This window comes from Myotis lucifugus, unplaced genomic scaffold (assembly GCF_000147115.1).
Source record: "Myotis lucifugus unplaced genomic scaffold, Myoluc2.0 scaffold_72, whole genome shotgun sequence".
Classification (NCBI taxonomy): domain Eukaryota; kingdom Metazoa; phylum Chordata; class Mammalia; order Chiroptera; family Vespertilionidae; genus Myotis; species Myotis lucifugus.
Window position 1 is genome coordinate 3,326,307 of NW_005871120.1, and position 17,983 is coordinate 3,344,289.

At 43.4% G+C, this 17,983-nt stretch overlaps 1 protein-coding gene across 3 annotated transcripts in view; it reads left to right on the plus strand.

Moving 5' to 3' along the window:
• Window positions 1-229: 229 nt before the first annotated feature.
• The window catches only part of GLYR1 (glyoxylate reductase 1 homolog), a 49,007-nt gene continuing 31,253 nt past the window's right edge, over window positions 230-17,983 (plus strand). The window contains exons 1-6 of one of the 3 annotated variants that reach the window (XM_023755225.1): window positions 363-825; window positions 1,352-1,388; window positions 2,289-2,368; window positions 3,289-3,482; window positions 11,801-11,939; window positions 12,488-12,730. In XM_023755225.1, coding sequence (XP_023610993.1) covers window positions 11,853-11,939; window positions 12,488-12,730 — 330 coding nt within the window. In that variant the 5' untranslated portion in view covers window positions 363-825; window positions 1,352-1,388; window positions 2,289-2,368; window positions 3,289-3,482; window positions 11,801-11,852. The other 2 variants (XM_006109929.3, XM_014457254.2) reach the window with 2 other exon arrangements.

Consider the following 17,983-nt stretch of genomic DNA (forward strand, 5'->3'; position numbering starts at 1 on the left):
CGACTTCCTCGCGCTGCGCTCGGTCAGCAGCTCAGTCCTCGCCGCCGCCTCAAACCGCGGGTGCTTCGTTGTCACGAGCCCGAGGGAGGGGGAAGGAGCCGGGAGTTTGGGGCTCCGGCGCGCGGAGACAGCGGCGCCTAGTCACGTGCCCCTCGCCCGGCCAATAAGCCCCGGCGGGCGTGGTGACGTCAGAGAGGCGGCTAGGCCGATGACAGCCGTCCCTAGTCACGTGGCAGGGCGCACTCCAATGGGCGGTGCCAGGGCTACCTAAGGTTCCCGGCGACCCGTGCGTCGGTGGTGGTTGGGTGGTAAGATGGCGGCTGTGAGTCTGCGGCTCGGCGACTTGGTATGGTGAGTCCGGGCGGCCGGGGCCAAGCGAGGTGCGCCGGGGAGCTGCTCCCCTGGGCGCGCAGTTGGCGGCCAGCCCGGGAGCTGCTTTTCTGTGCGCTCCACGCCGCGGAGAGGCCGAGATGAGGTGCCGGCGCTGCGAATGACGCCGGGCGGAAGGGGCAGCCTGGCCCCCGGGGACTGAGTCCGAGGGTGGCCGTGATGGGCCCCTCTCTGAGCCGTGAGGGCGCCCGGGAGAGAGCTACGCTCCAGATCGGACGCCGGCGGTTACTGTGAAGGGCGTCGGCCGCGGACGCCGGTTCCCTCTGGGTCTTGCTGGGGTTCGCGGGGAGCCCGCGGGGCCATACCGTCCGGGCGAGCCCGTTAAAACCCGTGATGCGATGGAACCGACCTGTGCGGGCGGCTCGGCCGGGGGGTGTCGAAACCGGACTGATGGCGCTGCCCCGTGAAGACATGGAGGGGACACTTCTCCTTTAGGTTGGCAGTGACCAGTACCTTCTTGTGTGCCTCTCGCAGTCCGCTTCTGTGCCCCCAGACAACCGCCCGAACCAGGACCGACTGTCGCCGCCTCTCTAGCTGCGTAGCTTGTTTCTTGACCCGGAGGAAGGCTTCCATTAGCATTTGGCAGGACGGACTGGGCTCGCGGTGAACTGAACCAGACTGCGAGGGGAAGTCTGTGTTTACAGAGCAAACTGTCCCCCACCCCCACCAAGGGGAGGCTCTAGACAAGTGACTCTCGGTGGTTTTGTTGTACCCCTTGTTGCCAGGAGAATGCACACACCTTCTGCGCATATGTGTACAATTTTGCATTCCAGTTCTGAGGGGTTTGGACTTGTGGGGCCATCCATGGAAGCCAGGAGTTAAGAACTCCTGTTTGCCAGCTTTTGTTCTGGCGCTGGAGAATGCAAGTGGAGTTTTAGGGAAATAAATGGCATGTTGAGTGGGTTGCAGGAAGCGGACAAGCTTTCCAGGGCAAATGCTGACTCTTCTGTGTTTTCTCTAGGGGGAAACTCGGCCGGTACCCTCCATGGCCGGGAAAGGTGAGTGTCTTGCCACTAAACTAAAGGAAGACGTCTGAAGTTGGGTTTGAAGAGGTGACGAATGGCAGATGCATTCCCCTCAGTTTCTAACCTTGAATGAAACTGTGCCTATTTAAATGACAATCAGATTTTTCTTTTCTCTAATATCAGTTCATTTAGAAAAGCCAATATATAAATCAGGTCATTTAATCTGCAGTGATTGCTTATTTCTTGAATCAGAGATGGTTTTGATGGAGTCTTTTAACTCTGGAAATCAATTCTAGTTTGAATTTAGCTTTATACTTAAATCTAACAAAAGGAGAAGAAAATAAATTCTCCAGGAAGAGAGAAATCTAAATGTAGGTTAGTGAAAAGTCAAAGTATTTTTGTCCCAACTCAGTTTAAATCTTCTTTCCATGTTACCATATGTGGTGCTCCAGTGCATCTTTGCAGAAGTTGGCATTTCAAATTTTGCATGAGGCGATCCATCATAGCTTTCCAAATGTTCTGTTTATATATTCTTGCTAGGAGCCCAAGAAATGCCTTAGACTGTCTCTTTGGAGCATGGCATTTTCAGTGCCTCAGTTGACTTTCATTGTCACTATTACCTGTCTCAACTCTTCCTGCCTTGAAATATTTTCAAAAGTGTCCTTTGCATTTCTTCAGTGATTATAGGGTCACTTTGGGGGTGGGGGGGCTGTTGGTCTTCATTTTAATTGCTTTTAAAACAGGACCATTTCAAAAAGGAAATTTTATCTACTGAACACTGTGCTTGTTACATGTTTGATACAGGGAACTTCTGTAGAAAAGTGCCAAGTCTAAACATATTCTAGGCCCTGGGTTTTTATTTTAAGACATTCCTTTTTTTCTTACTGGCTTTGAGCTGTGGAAAACCTTTTTTTTCCCCCTTTTATCCCCCAGATTGTTAATCCACCCAAGGATTTGAAGAAACCTCGTGGGAAGAAATGCTTCTTTGTAAAGTTTTTTGGAACAGAGGATCAGTGAGTAGCACTCACCAAGAGTTTCCCTTTGCCTTTTTTTAGCTTTTGCCCTGGGTCTGAGCTGCTTTGAGAATATTCTAGGAACCCTAGTTCAGCCTTACTATAGTCTGTACGGATGCGTATCATTCTGGCCTCATACCTAGATAAAAGATGGTATTCGTATTCTTATCTTGCAGAACTGTCCTGGGCTAATAATAATGTCAGGTGAGAACTAGGGCTCACCACCTTCTAAATATAATAATCACATTGAGATAGTTTCTCACATCTCTTTACCCGTTCCATAGGCAGTTCCTTTTATAAAGCCCACATTTGGTTCTCTATTAATAGCTGTTTATCATTTGGCTCATGCATGAGGTATACAGTGAAAATTAAAATATTTATCTTAATAAAAGTAATTGTTTAATCTGCTTTCTTTTGTAAGAGGTAATAGCTCACTCTAATAATGTAAAAGTAATGCTTTTTAACCAGACCTGAGTTGAAATCAGAACCATTAATTTGAGATTCTTTGATAGGAAAGCACAATGAGGGGAAGAAGATGTATTTGCTTGAGTGATTTGTTTAACTTATCACTACATCAAGTTGATTACCTAGGTCTAGCTAGATGGTTTGATTTCTTTAAGTAGTTATATTTCTGTCTATGATTCTTACAGGAAAATGTAATTTAGGGTTAGGAAAATGTGACTTTTCTGATAATTTAATACCAATGATTAAAATACACATTCCTAGAAAGCAAGATATAATATTCCATAGGAAAATCTCTTATAAACAGTGTTCTTCATTTGCTCAGGAGTTTATGTGTCAGAGTGCTTACTCATTTTGATTTAGCGTTTGCCTGGCATCATACAGATATACTGATATACCCAGCCCCAGTTCTCTGTTACAAACCAACTTAGCAGCCTTTTGATGGCAATATTTCAAAGGGGTCACTATCCTGGAGCTGTGAGAGCCAGAGACACTCTGGAAGAGAGAATGTTCTGGTATGCCATGGATTTCACAAGAAAGATTATCCTGATGCATAAAACAAGTGCTGATTGTACAACCACACTCCGAATTGCTTGACACCGAAGGGAACTTGGAAAGCGAATGTTGTGGTGCCCGTCTTCCAGGAACTCAGGTGACAAAGACATAAACATTTAAGATGGGGTTAAGTGCAGAATGAGTGATTCAGATAATTATTAAAGGGCTCTAGAATATATATAGAGATCAGTGGAGAATGGCCAGGTCAAAGGCTGATGTAAGAGATGGAATTTGAATCAAACTCGGGATGGATAGAGTTGGTGTAGGCAGGAATAGTAAGGGTATTCTAGGCATTGGATTCTATAAATAACTGGTCTTTTAGTTGGATATGTGGGCAGAGAGAGGCTCCCCATCTAAGGCAAAGAACTTGTGCTTGGGACCTAGCTGGTTTGCCTCAGTGGTTGGAGGGTTGGCCCGTGGACTGAGGGTCTTGGGTTCAATTCCGGTCAAGAGCATGTGCCTCATTGCAAGCTCAACCCCCGGCCATGGTTGGGGCTCATGTAGGAGGCAACCAATTGATGTGTCTCTTTCACATCAATGTTTCTCCCTCTCTATATCTCCCCCTCCCTTCCACTTTCTCTAAAAATCAATGGAAAAAATATCCTTAACAAAGAAAAGAACTTGGGCTTGGGAATGACAGAGGCAATATGGTTGGCCTAACTTGTGTACTTCTTTGTTTAGCTAACCAAGTATGAAAGAAAAATGAGAACTCATAGAAAGTGGGGGCTTAATCAGATTACAGCAAGCCTGAAAGTCATTGTGTTTTTATAATAATGTTTTTTAAAGTTCTGGAAGTTTAGAAAAATAAACTGTAGTCCTTATGTATAAGAAATACTACAGATAAAACACAGAAAATTGGAGTTGAGTGAATTGCCATGCTCAACAGGCAACCAAGTGAAGCCAATGAAAAGGATGCACTTACTGAATGCAAAAATAACCTAATGGTGTCAGTAGTGGTGATGATGTGATTTCTAATTGGCTAAAGTTTTTTGAGGGGATTCATAAGCAAGTGGATACAGGGAAACTGCTAGATTTAATATCTTTAAGCTTTTTAAACTTCCTTGATAGAGTTCCATATAAAAAGCTATTTAAAAAATAATACATTGTAGGACTAACATGTTATCTTTTTGTGGCTAGGCAGTTGACTCCGTAAAAGGAAACAAGGGTAAGGATCGACAGCACTTCTCTGAAGGGAGGAGGGTTCTTAGTGATCAGTTAAGGCAGATTTTATTTAGTATCTTTATATTATCTGAGGGTAAACTCTCCAGATTGTTGGGGAGCAGTGAATTACTTTGGGGAAAGAGCTCTAGATTTGTTACCAGCCTAACATGCATTCATATACCAGTTTCACCTACTCTGATTTGGGCAAGTTCATCTTTCTAGGACTCTGCATTCTTATCTACATGTAAGAAAAATACTCCCGACCTTGTACAAAGAAGTAGCATCATTTACCATAGTGTGGTTTTGGTATATACAGCAGGTGTTCAGCAAACATCAGGTTAGGGTATAGATCTCTTGTTACAAAAGAAAAAGCTGGTAAGAAGCAGGTGGCTTTGAGTAGGGAAAATGTGAGGGACAGACACAGACTGCCCAGAAGAGAGAGAATCTGTTTGAAAAGAAAGTCACCTGAAAGTTGGAGATTCCTAAGGACATCAGCAGGTCTGCTCTTCTGACCAAAAAGTCTTTGAACACAAAGCAATACATTGTTCCACCTTTTTTCTTTATTTTTTCTTATTTTTACATCCTCCCATCTTTATGTAAAAACTATACTGTGCATCTCCAGGAGTACTTGTACAGTCCAGTCCATGCTCCCAAAGGAATTTGGAGGAGGAACTTGTCAAGATCTGGAAAGGGGACCAAATCAGACAAAAGAGTAGGACTCTAATGTGAAAAAGCAAAGACTGAAAAAAGCACAATCCAAATTGATGAAATAATAAGTGACCGTAAGGAGGTAAACACTGACTTGTTCATAAACCTCCCAAATGTTTCAACAAGGGGCACCATGAGTATAATAAACATATGACTGTTTAGGACATGTATAAGGAGTACAATATGAAACAAACGTTTAAGAGGTGGTTTAGAAAAGAAATGCAAGTGAACTTTTTAGGGATGAGAACTGCTTTGTGAAGGGCAAAGTCATAAGGGCTACAGAAGAAGCTGGTCTCTACCTCACCTTTAATACTTGATGTCAGGCACATTCTAGAATGGAGGCTTCTCTGGTGATTAGGCACTGACCACGGTGGACAGGGCCTGACCCAGTGGGGCTATTCCTGTACTCCTGAGAAATATAGGATTCAGTTACAGGTATTCAGTTTCAAAACTGACATACTACTTATGGAGAAAATATATAGAGATGGGATTTTTTATATTAGCAAGGACCTTTATTAAAGAGTAAAAAGAGCCCAGCCGGTGTGGCTCAGTGGTTGAGCGTCAACCCATGAACCCCAAGAGGTCACTGGTTTGATTCCTGGTCGGGGCAAATGCCCAATTTTCAGGCCTGATCCCCAGTAGGAGGTGTGCAGGAGGCAGACAATGTTTCTATCTTTCTATCCTTCTCCCTCTCTCTCTAAAGTCAATAAAAACACATTTTTTTCTAAAAAGAGTAACTCCTTTAGATAAACAATGATTTCAATCTTTTAGAAACTTGATTTTTCTTTCTCCCTTCCTCTGCCAAAACTTCTAATCTATTTTGTTGACATCCCACTGTTAGGAAGAGAGGGCCAGATTTTCCTAACCAGCCTCCCCTGTGAAGTGAAGGACTTAGTAAGATGGCTGGATTCGACTCTCCAAGGCTGGATGACCACAACGGGAATTGCCCACAGTTGTTTTCTGTTTCATGGAAATACAGAGGGGAAAATAACTTTAACATAACTTTGTCAACTCTATCAGGTGGCCACAACCAAAGATTAAATCTCAGGCACATGAGGGCCCATCTTGGACAGGTGGCTGCCCATCAGAGGAGAAACTGAGCTCAGAGTTTACAAGTTTGGTCAGTGACTGTGGATGACAGAGTGAAGGGAGTTTATTTAGTTTGTAGTTGCTCGAAATCAACAGAAATAAAAATTACATTTTCAGAAACTTCCATCTATACTGGTAGATGTGGAAACTGAGAGGCAGGAGATTTGTGGATTTTAAGTCATAGATGTCAGCCTGAGGTACTTTTACATCAAGCCAGATAGAAGGTGGGACAGGCTGGGTATGAAGTGTCTGAGTGAGTACTCAAATAATTCTTCCAGAAAAATCTGTGGCTCAGAGCATAACAGATTGGAACCATCCAAGCATCCCTTTTTCTTTTCACCTGGCAACTGATTGACCCACTGTTACTACATGTAACACTGTGTAATAGTTGAAGAATTGAGCCAAGTAGAGAGTGAGGGCCACTGCTCTTAATATTTTGACTGAGCCAGCAGTGTCCTTCTGCCAGGGCTAGACAGTAGTCATCCTAGAGCACTGAGTAGATTCTCACCTACCATCAGCACAGCTCCCATCCTGTAGGTGACTCCTTTGGTGGCTGAGGCCGGAGCATGTGTCATACACTGGAATTATAGAAAATGGCACCAAAAAATGCAGCTGGCGGCGTTGATATAGACAGCGCAGCTTGAAAATCTCACCCAGCTTTTGGGAATGTTTTCAAGTTTTGGAAACAAAATCTTTATCTTATCTGCAAGACTTCGTTGATGTCTCTGTGATAATCATTGCTTGAAATGAACTGAGAAATTTTTAATTATCTTTTTGTGTGTAGTTCTTGGTTGTTTTGTTTTTTGAGTTGTTTATGGTTTTGGGGGGTATCTTGATTTCTGAATGGCTTGGATTTGAAGCTCTACTACCTCAGGATACTTAGCCTTTTTCAATGGTTTGGAGTGGGGGGAGCTTAGGAATTATTTACAATGTGCTACTCACCAATTCCAGATGGAGAAGCGAACCCACATCTTCTGACCCTCTTCTTATCCTCACCTTTGGACTATGCTTGCATGTGTTCTCTCTCCTTCCCCCACCCCCACCCAGGTCATTTCATTGTGTCTGTGCAAAGTCTGAGACACATATGTGAGGGTGTTTGAGATTGTTCATGGACTGGCACCTTGAATATGGTAGCTTCATGGTATGATTTTAATTTAAGAGGAAAGCAGGTCAGAATTATGGAAGTTTTTGAAAATGTAATTTGTTGTTTTTAATCCTCACCCAAGGATATTCTTTATTGATTTGAGAGAGAGAAACATCAATTGGTTGCCTCCCGTACACTCCCTGACCCAGGATCGAACCCACAACCTGGGTATGTGTCCTGATGAGGAATTGAACCTGCGGCCCACACCAAGCAGGGCAAAAATGTGATGTTTTGTATTTTTTCAAAAAAAAAATATTTTATTGAAGTTTTACAGAGAGAAAGGGAGAGGGAGAGTTAGAAACATTGATGAGAGAGAAACATCAATCAGCTGCCTCCTGCATACCCCCCACTGGGGATGTGCCCGCAACCAAGGCACATGCCCCTGACCAGAATCGAACCCGGGACCTCTCAGTCCACAGGCTGACGTTTTATCCACTGAGCCAAACTAGAGCAAAAAAATGTGATGTTTTTAAATTCATTTTGAGTGGAGTGTATAATCTGATGGTAGCTATGTGGAAGGTTTATATTCACAAACGAAAACGACTTTGTAGGAGGTATATCAGAATACCAGGGTAAGTTAGCTGCTCTTGACCGTACTACAGTTCATCTAACAGGCATCCAGGCAGTTACTACCCACCTGAGGAAACCTTACAAACAAGGAAATAATGGGGAAAACCCTTTGGGCAGTCAGAATAGCCCTTGTTCTACAGCAGAGGCCTTTATTGATTTGATGTTTTTTAAAGATAGTACGCCTTTATAGTTACCAAAAAAAAACTCAAGCTATAAACGATGAAAGGGTTCCATTCATCTCTGTCCCTCAGCCACCCAGTTCCCTGCCTCTAGTCATCAGTGTTTTTTATGGCATAGCCCTCTAGAGATAGTGTTTGTATAATCAAGAAGCTACATATTCCTTTTTCCTCTTTTTTGTTTTGTTTGTTTGTTTGTTTCTGTTTGGTTAATCCCCACATTGCTTTGCAGAGAGAAAGAAAGGGAGAGAGAAGGGGAGAGAGAGAGAGAAACATCGATGTAAGAGAGACACATCAACTGGTTGCCGCCTGCACACGCCCCGACCAGGGGTGGGGAGCAAACCTGCAACCCGGGTACGCGTCCTTGACCAGGAATTGAACCTGAGACCCTTCAGTGCGCAGGCCGACGCTCTGACCACTTTACAACACTGGCCTGGGCCTTTTTCCTCTTTTTTGCACAAGTGGTAGAATACTACACACTGCTCTACATCTTGCTTTTTCCACTTAGCCAAATATCTTAAGGGACCTTCCATTTTGTACTTTGTAATGACCTTGCTGATCGCTAGCTACTTTGTTTTTAGGTGTTTACTTCTACAAACAATATGTAATTAACTTTCTTTTACATAAAAGGGAAGGCACATGCTTTAGATGCAATTTGACTAAGCTTGATTTTTATGACTTCCCAACCTACAACAACTTGGACAGAAAAGGTCCAGCTCCTTCTAGGCATTGGGAGAATGACATAAGGGAAATCACAAGTTACAGCTTATATCAAGGAAACAAACAGCAGTCACTAAAAAAAAATAAAAAAAAATGCAACAACCACAAAAGGCCACTAATGCCTTACAACATTTAACCCAGAGTCACCCTGAATGTGCCTGGAAGGCATCATTTACCCTGTGATTATTTATTGAGCACCAGTTGCATGCCAGCCCCGCTTGATGAGCCTCAGTGGATAGGAGAGTGGTGCATTATTGAAGCTCCTGCTGAAAAGCAAACCCTCTTTATGGATACAGAGAGGGTTTTGCAGTACTACAGCCTTTAGAGAAAATACTCTATTCAGACAGCCAAAGGGATTTCAGTTTGATTTGCTTTCATGAAGTAATCTTCCTGGGGCTCTGGCGGGCTGGCTTTTTATTTACTGTTTTACTAATGTGGCAGGATGCTTATCCAACAACTGATTGATTAAGTAGATTAACTTTTTGCATTTATCTTTTTAAAGTCATATTTATGCTGTCAGTTCATTTAGCAAACCATTTTCACTTTTCAAAGATGATCATAGAGGAAAATTTCACTTTACTATCTCAAATGCCAGTCTTCAGGTTGAAACGGATTTTTACTATATTGTTCTCCTGGCAGAAATCAGTAAAATGCTTCAATAAAAACATAGGCATGGATTTATTGGTGCTTCCTCCAGATAGCCTTACCCTTCCACTTACTCTGAATCAAAGGTTAATATGGGGAGGGAGGTTAGGAATTAGGATTCTTGGAGTATGTTGTCCCATCTCAAGGGCTCCATCAAAACCACCCTATTGGTTTTTTTCTGGAACTTGTGCAGTTCTCAGCTTCTGACTGAAGCTCAGAAAAAGGAAGAGGCCTGTCTTGAGGTCTGTGGCTCTTTTAAGCTTCATTACTGATACTTGTGTCATGTTTGAGCCACCAGTTGGTATGACAGCTTAACTGGCTTTTCAGGGAGTGTCTGGCTTTGTATCTGATTGCTCTGATGGTCTGTCCTTCGAAACACTATACATGCGAGGAGAGGCAAGAAGGTCAGTTCAGTGGTATACTTGCCAGACACTATGGGTTTGAAATTTAATTCCATTTGTCTTCCTATAGATCGGACCCACTTAGCTCCATTGTGTCAGATTTCAAATTTTAAAATGAATTGGTCACGAGAAAGTTACCTGCTTACTCATCCAGTGGAAGCTCTATGCAGTGAGACCAGTGTCTGAGTCCCCTTTCTTTTTCTTTTTTTTAATATACTTGTATTGATTTCAGAAAGGGAGAGAGAGAGAGAGAGAGAGAGAGAGAAACATCAATGATGACAGTCATTGATTGGCTGCCTCCTGCATGCCCCCTACTGGAGATCAAGCCCGCAACCCGGGCATGTGCCCTTGACCAGAATCAAACCAGGGCCCTTCAGTCTGCAGACCTAGGCTCTATCCACTGAGCCAGAACAGCTAGGGCTGAGTCCCGTTTCATCATTCATTCTGTCTAGTTTTGTTTACCCATAGGTAACATGCCTAGTCCTGGTTTGCTGTCCCACTTGCCAGTTGATGGTCACAGGGCTGTTGTGTTTGTACAGACCCACTGTCACAATCATTATCACAACACCCAAAGCTGTTGGTGGGTTGGTAGCACTATTTTTATGTACAGAGGTTAGCACTTTTACTATCCTCCTATATAATAAAAAGCTAATATGCTAATTAGACCAAATAGCAGAAGGACCGTTCGGACAACCATTTGGACGACCTTCCGGACAAAGCCAGGGCTGAGAGGGCCGAGCCCCTTGCATGATTTCGTGCATCGGGCCTCTAGTTATTAATGAAAATTCTATAGCTTTCTCCAAGAGAAAGAACCCTAAGTTAGTGTGGTAGCCCAGTTTCTAAATCCTTACCCTGACCCACTTTTTCTGAAGGGTATACTGTGAAATCTTTGAGTGTTACAAGGTACAACATATAAATTAACTATTACCTTGCCAAACCTATAAAATTCTCTCCTTTATACTGTGAAACTGAATATCATTTAGGGAAACCACAGAAAGTCAGCTGAGGCTGAATTGTTCAGATGGTAAGTGTGGTTGGTCAGATATTCCAGAATTGACAATTGAGGGCTTTTTCTACTTTCATGTGTTATGCACGGATGGTAGTAATTAAAAATTAAATATTAGAAGAGTATGTTTTTCTACCTTTAATCGCAAATAGAATCTTGTTTTTGAAGGCCTCCCTTTGTGCTGCTGCCCTCATTCCAAGCCATGTGTCACATGTTTTGTGTGGTCTAGTAGCCATGGATACAGTCATTTATGAACAAATATAGGCTCCACAGCTACAAATATCTGTAAGAGCAGAAGATTTTAGATGTTGCATTTCCTAAGCCCTCATATCCCTGACTCTGAGTTGATTGACAGGTCATCAATCTGGTTTAGGTTGTTGCGGGTGGCGATGCTTCCAGGTGCCCTGATTTCCTAGGATCCATATGTGGCCATCTATACTGTGTGGTGAAAATGGGAAAGCAGGTCCAGGTTTCCTCTGTCCTGAGAGCAAGTGGCATGCATGGTGTGTGTGGTTCAGTGTAGAAGGAAGGTGAATAGGGGTGGAAATAACATATCACACAGTGATTTCATTTGGAGGATATTCTGATTTTTCTTGTTCTGCTTGGCTTGTTCCAAGAAAACATACTTTAAGGCTCAAGAGCTTGAAATGGTCAATAATATGTTTTGAAAAAATGGCAGGCCTGTTCAAAGCCCAATGAAAGCAAATGGATCATTGCATTCTGCTAGGGTGAGGTCTTTGATACTTTGGCATAGGCAGTGTGGATCATACCCTTTCTCTGTGTATTTTCTGCTAGTGCCTGGATCAAAGTGGAACAGCTAAAGCCATACCATGCGCATAAGGAGGAAATGATAAAGATTAACAAGGGAAAACGATTCCAGCAAGCTGTGGATGCTGTGGAAGAGTTCCTCAGGAGAGCCAAAGGGAAAGACCAGGTGAGAGACTTCATGATTCTTAATTTATGCTAATGCCCAACCGGTTATTTTTGCATACTAACTAACAGATTAAATGTCACCCTAATTCAAAACTCTATTCTTATGAAATGACAGTAGAAAAAGAGCTACTTCAATTCTGAGGTATCAGCATTTTGGTAATCGGCTTGAAGCTCCATGCATGCAGCTGACCTTTCTGGAATAGATTGTTGCTCTTAGGAAAGTCACTTGGACTCAGGAGAAGTATCTGAGTGCAGCAGAGGTCTTTTCTCCTTTTATAGCTCAGTGATTAGGAGCACAGCCTCTGGGATATATCCACTGCCTGGGTGTAAATTCTACTTCTTAGCTTTGGGACTGTGGGCAAGTGACTTGATTTTTTTTTTTTTTTTAACTGCTCAAGTGTAAGTGGGCATGACAGTAGACCTGTTTCATAGGGTTGTTGTGCAGATAATGCATGTAAAGTGCTCATCATAGGGCATGGCTCGTGTAAATGGTGGTGGTGATGGCAGCGGCTCTTGTGGTGGTTATCATTATTATTATTAAACTTTCAGACATCATCCCACAATTCTGCTGATGACAAGAATCGGCGTAATTCCAGTGAGGAGAGAAGTAGGCCAAACTCAGGTGATGAGAAGCGCAAGCTTAGCCTGTCTGAAGGGAAGGTGAAGAAGAACATGGGAGAAGGAAAGAAGAGGGTGTCATCAGGCTCTTCAGAGAGAGGCTCCAAGTCCCCTCTGAAAAGAGCCCAAGAGCAGAGTCCCCGGAAACGGGGTCGGCCCCCAAAGGATGAGAAGGTTTGTTTTATCTCTGCAGCTTCTGGGATTAGTAACTTTCTTTTGTATGCAGCAGAGTTGAGCTTTACAATATGGTTCAGTTCATTGAGTGAACGTAGAGTCCTGTACTAAGAGTTGTCCTAAAGAATCCTGCAGATCAGGGGAGATATGCCGCCTGGATGCACAGGTCTGAAATAGGAACACAAGGCAGCAAAGAACCATGCATTCAACTAAATGCTCAAGTCAGAAGAATGGTCCACCTGAGCAGTGTGCAAGGGCTGGCACTGGAAAGGGCGTAGCAAGAAAGAAGAAAAGGCATTCCAGAGGTGGAGGGCATAGTTCACGTGAGGCTTAATGTCAGTGTGGTTATTCTCAGTACAGGGAGAGGACAGGAAGGAGAGCAGAGAGATAAAAGTAGGTTGTCACTGGATTGTGGAGAGCATTATGGTCTACTTGAGTGGTGGTATATTGTCATGAAGTCAGTAGAGGGCCATAAAGTTGTTTGAGCTGGGTATTGAGGTGGCAGTGTGCTCCAAGCTGTGCATTAGTAATCATGGAGGGCAGAGAAGAAAGGCTCAAAGTCAATTAGAAGGCTAATCCAGGTGTGTGTTCACATAACGAGCTATTCTAAGGGGACATTGAAAGTAACTATGTGAGGCACTCAGAGAAAGTTTATAAGATTGGCAACTGGTTATAAAGGGGATGAATGAGAAAAGGGAAAGAGAGATGATTTCAAGTTTGTGCCTGGGGAAATGGTGAGGCCTTTCTTAAGAGCAGAGGGGTGGAGAGGAGCTAGCTGATGCCTAGACCACCAGGGCAGCTTGGAGTCACAGGACAGAAATGTAGACGTGGGAAGCAAATGTGTAGGAAGAATGTTGGATCCATGAGACGAGATGGGGTTTATGTTTGGGAAAGTAAAGGAGGGAGAAGAGTCAAGGGCAGGAGTTAGCTTTGTAGTAGGAGTGCCTGTAGTTCAGGGTGGGAAGAAGTTAGCAAAATGAAATAATTGAGAAATAACATATCTCTCTCCTTGTAATGATTTTTGTCAAGTCTTGGATGCCAAGGGAGGAGAATTTAACACATTGCAGACGAATCATGAGAATCCTCGTGTTCTCTGTTCTAAGGCTTGTGGCCAGTCATGAGAATTCGCAGCTTTTCATTGTTGTCATTTATTTTTTTATATATATATTTTTTATTGATTTCAGAGAGGAAGGAAGAGGGAGAGAGAGATAGAAACATCCATGATGAGAGAGAATCATTGATCAGCTGCCTTCTGCAAGTTCCCCACTGGGGATCAAGCCCACAACCCCGGGCATGTACCCTTGACCCAAATCGAACCTGGGATCTTTCAGTTAGCAGGCCAACGCTCTATCCACTGAGCCAAACTGGCTAGGGCCATTGTTGTCATTTAGAGAGACACATTTGCTGAAGTTAAAAATTACAAAAGGAATTGAAAGTGATTAGTCTCTTGTCTTTAGTAATAAAAATAACTTTACATCAATTTGATATTTTTAAAGTGCTCAGTAACCATGGATAGAGACGAAGAACATGATAAAATTCTGGATATATTTGCTGACAATATATCAGATATTCCAAGTGAAAGTGATGAAAGCTTTCACAGTGGCAGTGATATAGTTATTCCTTCAAAAAGGCGAAAAATAGTAATTTCAAGTGATTCCGAACCTGAAAATTGGAACAATTCCACACATGATTTTGAGTGTAATTTGCGTCTTGGTTGCCGAGATAATGATTGGTCAAAAGAGGACTTTCAACCTAATTTGGAAAAATTTGAAGGTAATTCTGGGGTTACCGTTATACCATCTGATTCTAAGAACATCGTTGAAGTCACCAACTTGATTTTTGACCACGATCTGTTTGAACTATTTTGTCATCAATTGAACATCCTATCTAATAATGGACAAACATGGTAATTAACCGTACCTTCGCTACCATCGCCATTTGGCTGATCAGTGCGATATGCAAATTAACCGCCAACAAAGATGGTGGCTAATTTGCATACTGCAGGCAGGGCGGGACACCGGGAGCCACCATCCAGGCCCCTGTGTCGGACTCCAGGAGCCGCCAGAAAGCCAGGTCGCAGGCAAGGCAGCCCCCCGGGACCCAGGAGCCGCCTTGCCTGCCGCCCGTGATCATGATCGTGATCGTGATTCGAAAGCCGGGCCGCAGGTAAGGCGGCCCCCTGGGACCCAAGAGCCCGTCAGCGAGGTCAGCAGGCGAAGCAGCGATCAAGCTATGAGGGGGAGGGGGGGGGGAAGGAGCTACAGGAGCAGCTCTGGCTGGAGACTGAAGACTCCGGCCGGAGCAAGGAGCAAAGACTGAAGGCTCCAGCCACAGCAAAGACTGTGTCCAGAGCGAAGATGGAAGGTGGTGGCCAGAGTGAAGGTCTGGGTCCTGGATGCCAGAGGAAAACTGGTGCTGGCAGCCAGGGGAGAAAGAAGGCCTATTGCATGAATCTCCATGCAACGGGCCTCTAGTATATTATAAACAAAATTTGGGAAAGCACAAAATTTCGAAAGCAATAAAGTGGTCTCCTGTTACTCCAACAGATATAAAAAATTTTTTAGGACTTATCGTGCTAATGGGGCATACTCGAAAGGATACTTGGAAAGAATATTGGTCTGCAAATCCAGTTCTAGCTGTTCCAATATTTCCTCAATGAGTTGAAATCGTTTTGAACACATCTGGACTTATTGGCATTTCAATGACAATGCAAACATGACTAAATCTTCATCCAGGCTATTTAAAATTCAATCTGTACTCAACCACTTCATTAGTAAATTTCAAACAATATATAAACCTATGCAAGAATTATCATTAGATGAAGGCATGATTCCCTGGAGGGGACGTCTTCTATTTCGAATTAAAACCCAGCTAAAATTATTAAATATGGTTTACTTGTAAGAATGGTATGTGAGAGCAAGACTGAGTATATTTGCAATATGGAAATTTACACAGGTGAAGGAAAAAAATTAAATGACTCTATTCTGTCACTACTTCGGCTGTATCTGGAATTGGGGCATCACATATACCAAGATAACTATTACAATAGCATTTCAATTGGAGAAACTTTATTACTACATAAAACAAGAGTTTGTGGAACAATTCGAACAAATAGAAGCTTGCGAAAATGTTTGAAAGATGAAGCATCTACGCTTCATATTACACAGTGTTTTACAAAGTATCATACTTTAAAAAAGATATTAGCTTGTAAAAACATGTAATAAATAACTTCAAAATGCAATGGGTATTTAATTTTAAAGTGTGCCTTTTAACATTTGTGTAAAACGTTTTTTGTACTCGTTCAATAGAAACTTACCTGGCCACTGGGTAAAGCTAGCAATAAAACTGGTCTGCAGTGTGTTAAGATGAAGTAGGTAGTCTAACACAGGTAATTGTGAGAACAGGATCAAGGGGGTAGAAGCCAGATGGCTGGCAGAAACAGTTGGGTGATGAGGCTGTGATGAAATGCTAGCCATCAGATCAAGACTTGCAAATTCAGACACCAGCAAGACCAGACAGGTAATTGAAGTGAGTGGAGCCCAATGATGCAAGAAGAAATGGCTCAAGCAGGAGGTTCCACGGCCCTGCCCTGCATCCATGCTAAGAGCATTAGGGGTGGCAGTGGCTGGTGGTCTGGGGAGGTTATGCTCTGCCCATTGAGTTCCAGCCAACTTTTGCCAGATTGTCTGGTTTTTCTCAAAGGAAGCTGGAAATACAAGTTTTTATAAAATGTTCCAATTTTAAATGTTTGTAGCTAACTCACAATTTTAAAATACCTATTCCAAAGGAACATCTCTGGGCCAGATCAGTGGGCTGCCAATGTGAACTCTGTGTTAGAGAAGGTCCTTCATGCTGTCAAATGACCTAAGACTGAGAGTAGATGAGAGTGACTGTAGTGGTGGGGACAGTCCCAGGTAACCATGAGCATAGGGAAATGCCAGCCAAAGTCAGAGAAGGTTTAAAAAATGCTGGCTTTTTTGCAGTATGTGAAAAACTTCTTAGGCGGTTTGATCTAATTTGATCTAGTTGAGTTTATTTCCAGGGACCCAGAGGAATCTAGGCCATCAGGTTTTATACTATTCTCCAAATTCACACTATCTGGTGTCTTTAAGCTGTGGATCTCGCCAACTCCTCTGCTGGCTCTGGAGAGAAATTACTTCTTTTTGGATAAAAGGAAAGTATAAAGAAGAAGTTAGGAGGAGGGCCTTGAGTTTGAATCATGACTCCATGACTTGCTATACCTGTGTGACCTTGACCAGCTCCCTTTGCCTTGGTTTCCTCGTCTGATCATTGGGAATATTAAAGATACCTGCCCCTTACATTTGTTGTGAGAATTAAATGAGTAACACAAGCAAAGCACCTAAGACAGTGCCTGCAACACATTATGCATGTGATAAATTCACTTTTATATATATACTAGAGGCCCGGTGCACGAGATTCATGCACTGGGGGGGAGGAGATCCCTCAGCCTGGCCTGTGCCCTCTCTCAGTCCGGGACCCCTCGCTCCTTACCACCCGCCTGCAGCGGAGGCAGGAGAGGCTCCCACCACCACTGCTGCACTTGCCAGCTGTGAGCAGGGCTTCTGGCTGAGCATTGTTCCCCCTGTGGGAGTGCACTGACCACCAGGGGGCAGCTCCTTGTTGAGCGTCTGTCCCCTGATGGTCAGTGCATGTCAAAGTGACCAGTCATTCCTCCATTTGGTCAATTTGCATATTACACTTTTATTATATAAGATTTTTTTTTCTATTGATTTCAGAGAGGAAGGAAGAGGGAGAGAGAGAGAGAAACATCAATGATGAGAGTGAATCATTGATTGGCTGCCTCCTGCACACCCCACACTGGGGATCGGAGCATGTGCCCTCATCAGGAATTGAACCATGACCTCATGGTTCATAGGTCAACACTCAACCACTTAGCCACGTCGGCTGGGCATAAATGTCATACCTTTGATATTTTTCAGCAGTAACCTGTTGTGCAGTGAGGGCACTGGTTTATTGCAACCCCAAGACCGCTGCCAGACTTGCTGGGAGGAATTTCTCACAAGCTCCCAGTTTACCCTTTGGTCTGAATTATTAATTGGGGGGGAAGGGGGAGTAATATTTCTACCGCTTTTCTCAGAGCCAGGTCTCCATCCAGGAGTTCTACCTGCTATTGATCTTTAGGAGTTTTTTTTTCTATAAGATCTCCATGCTAGGCCTGGACTCTAATGAAAGATTTGTCAGGAAAGGAAAGAGTATGGCTAGTGGTGCTGG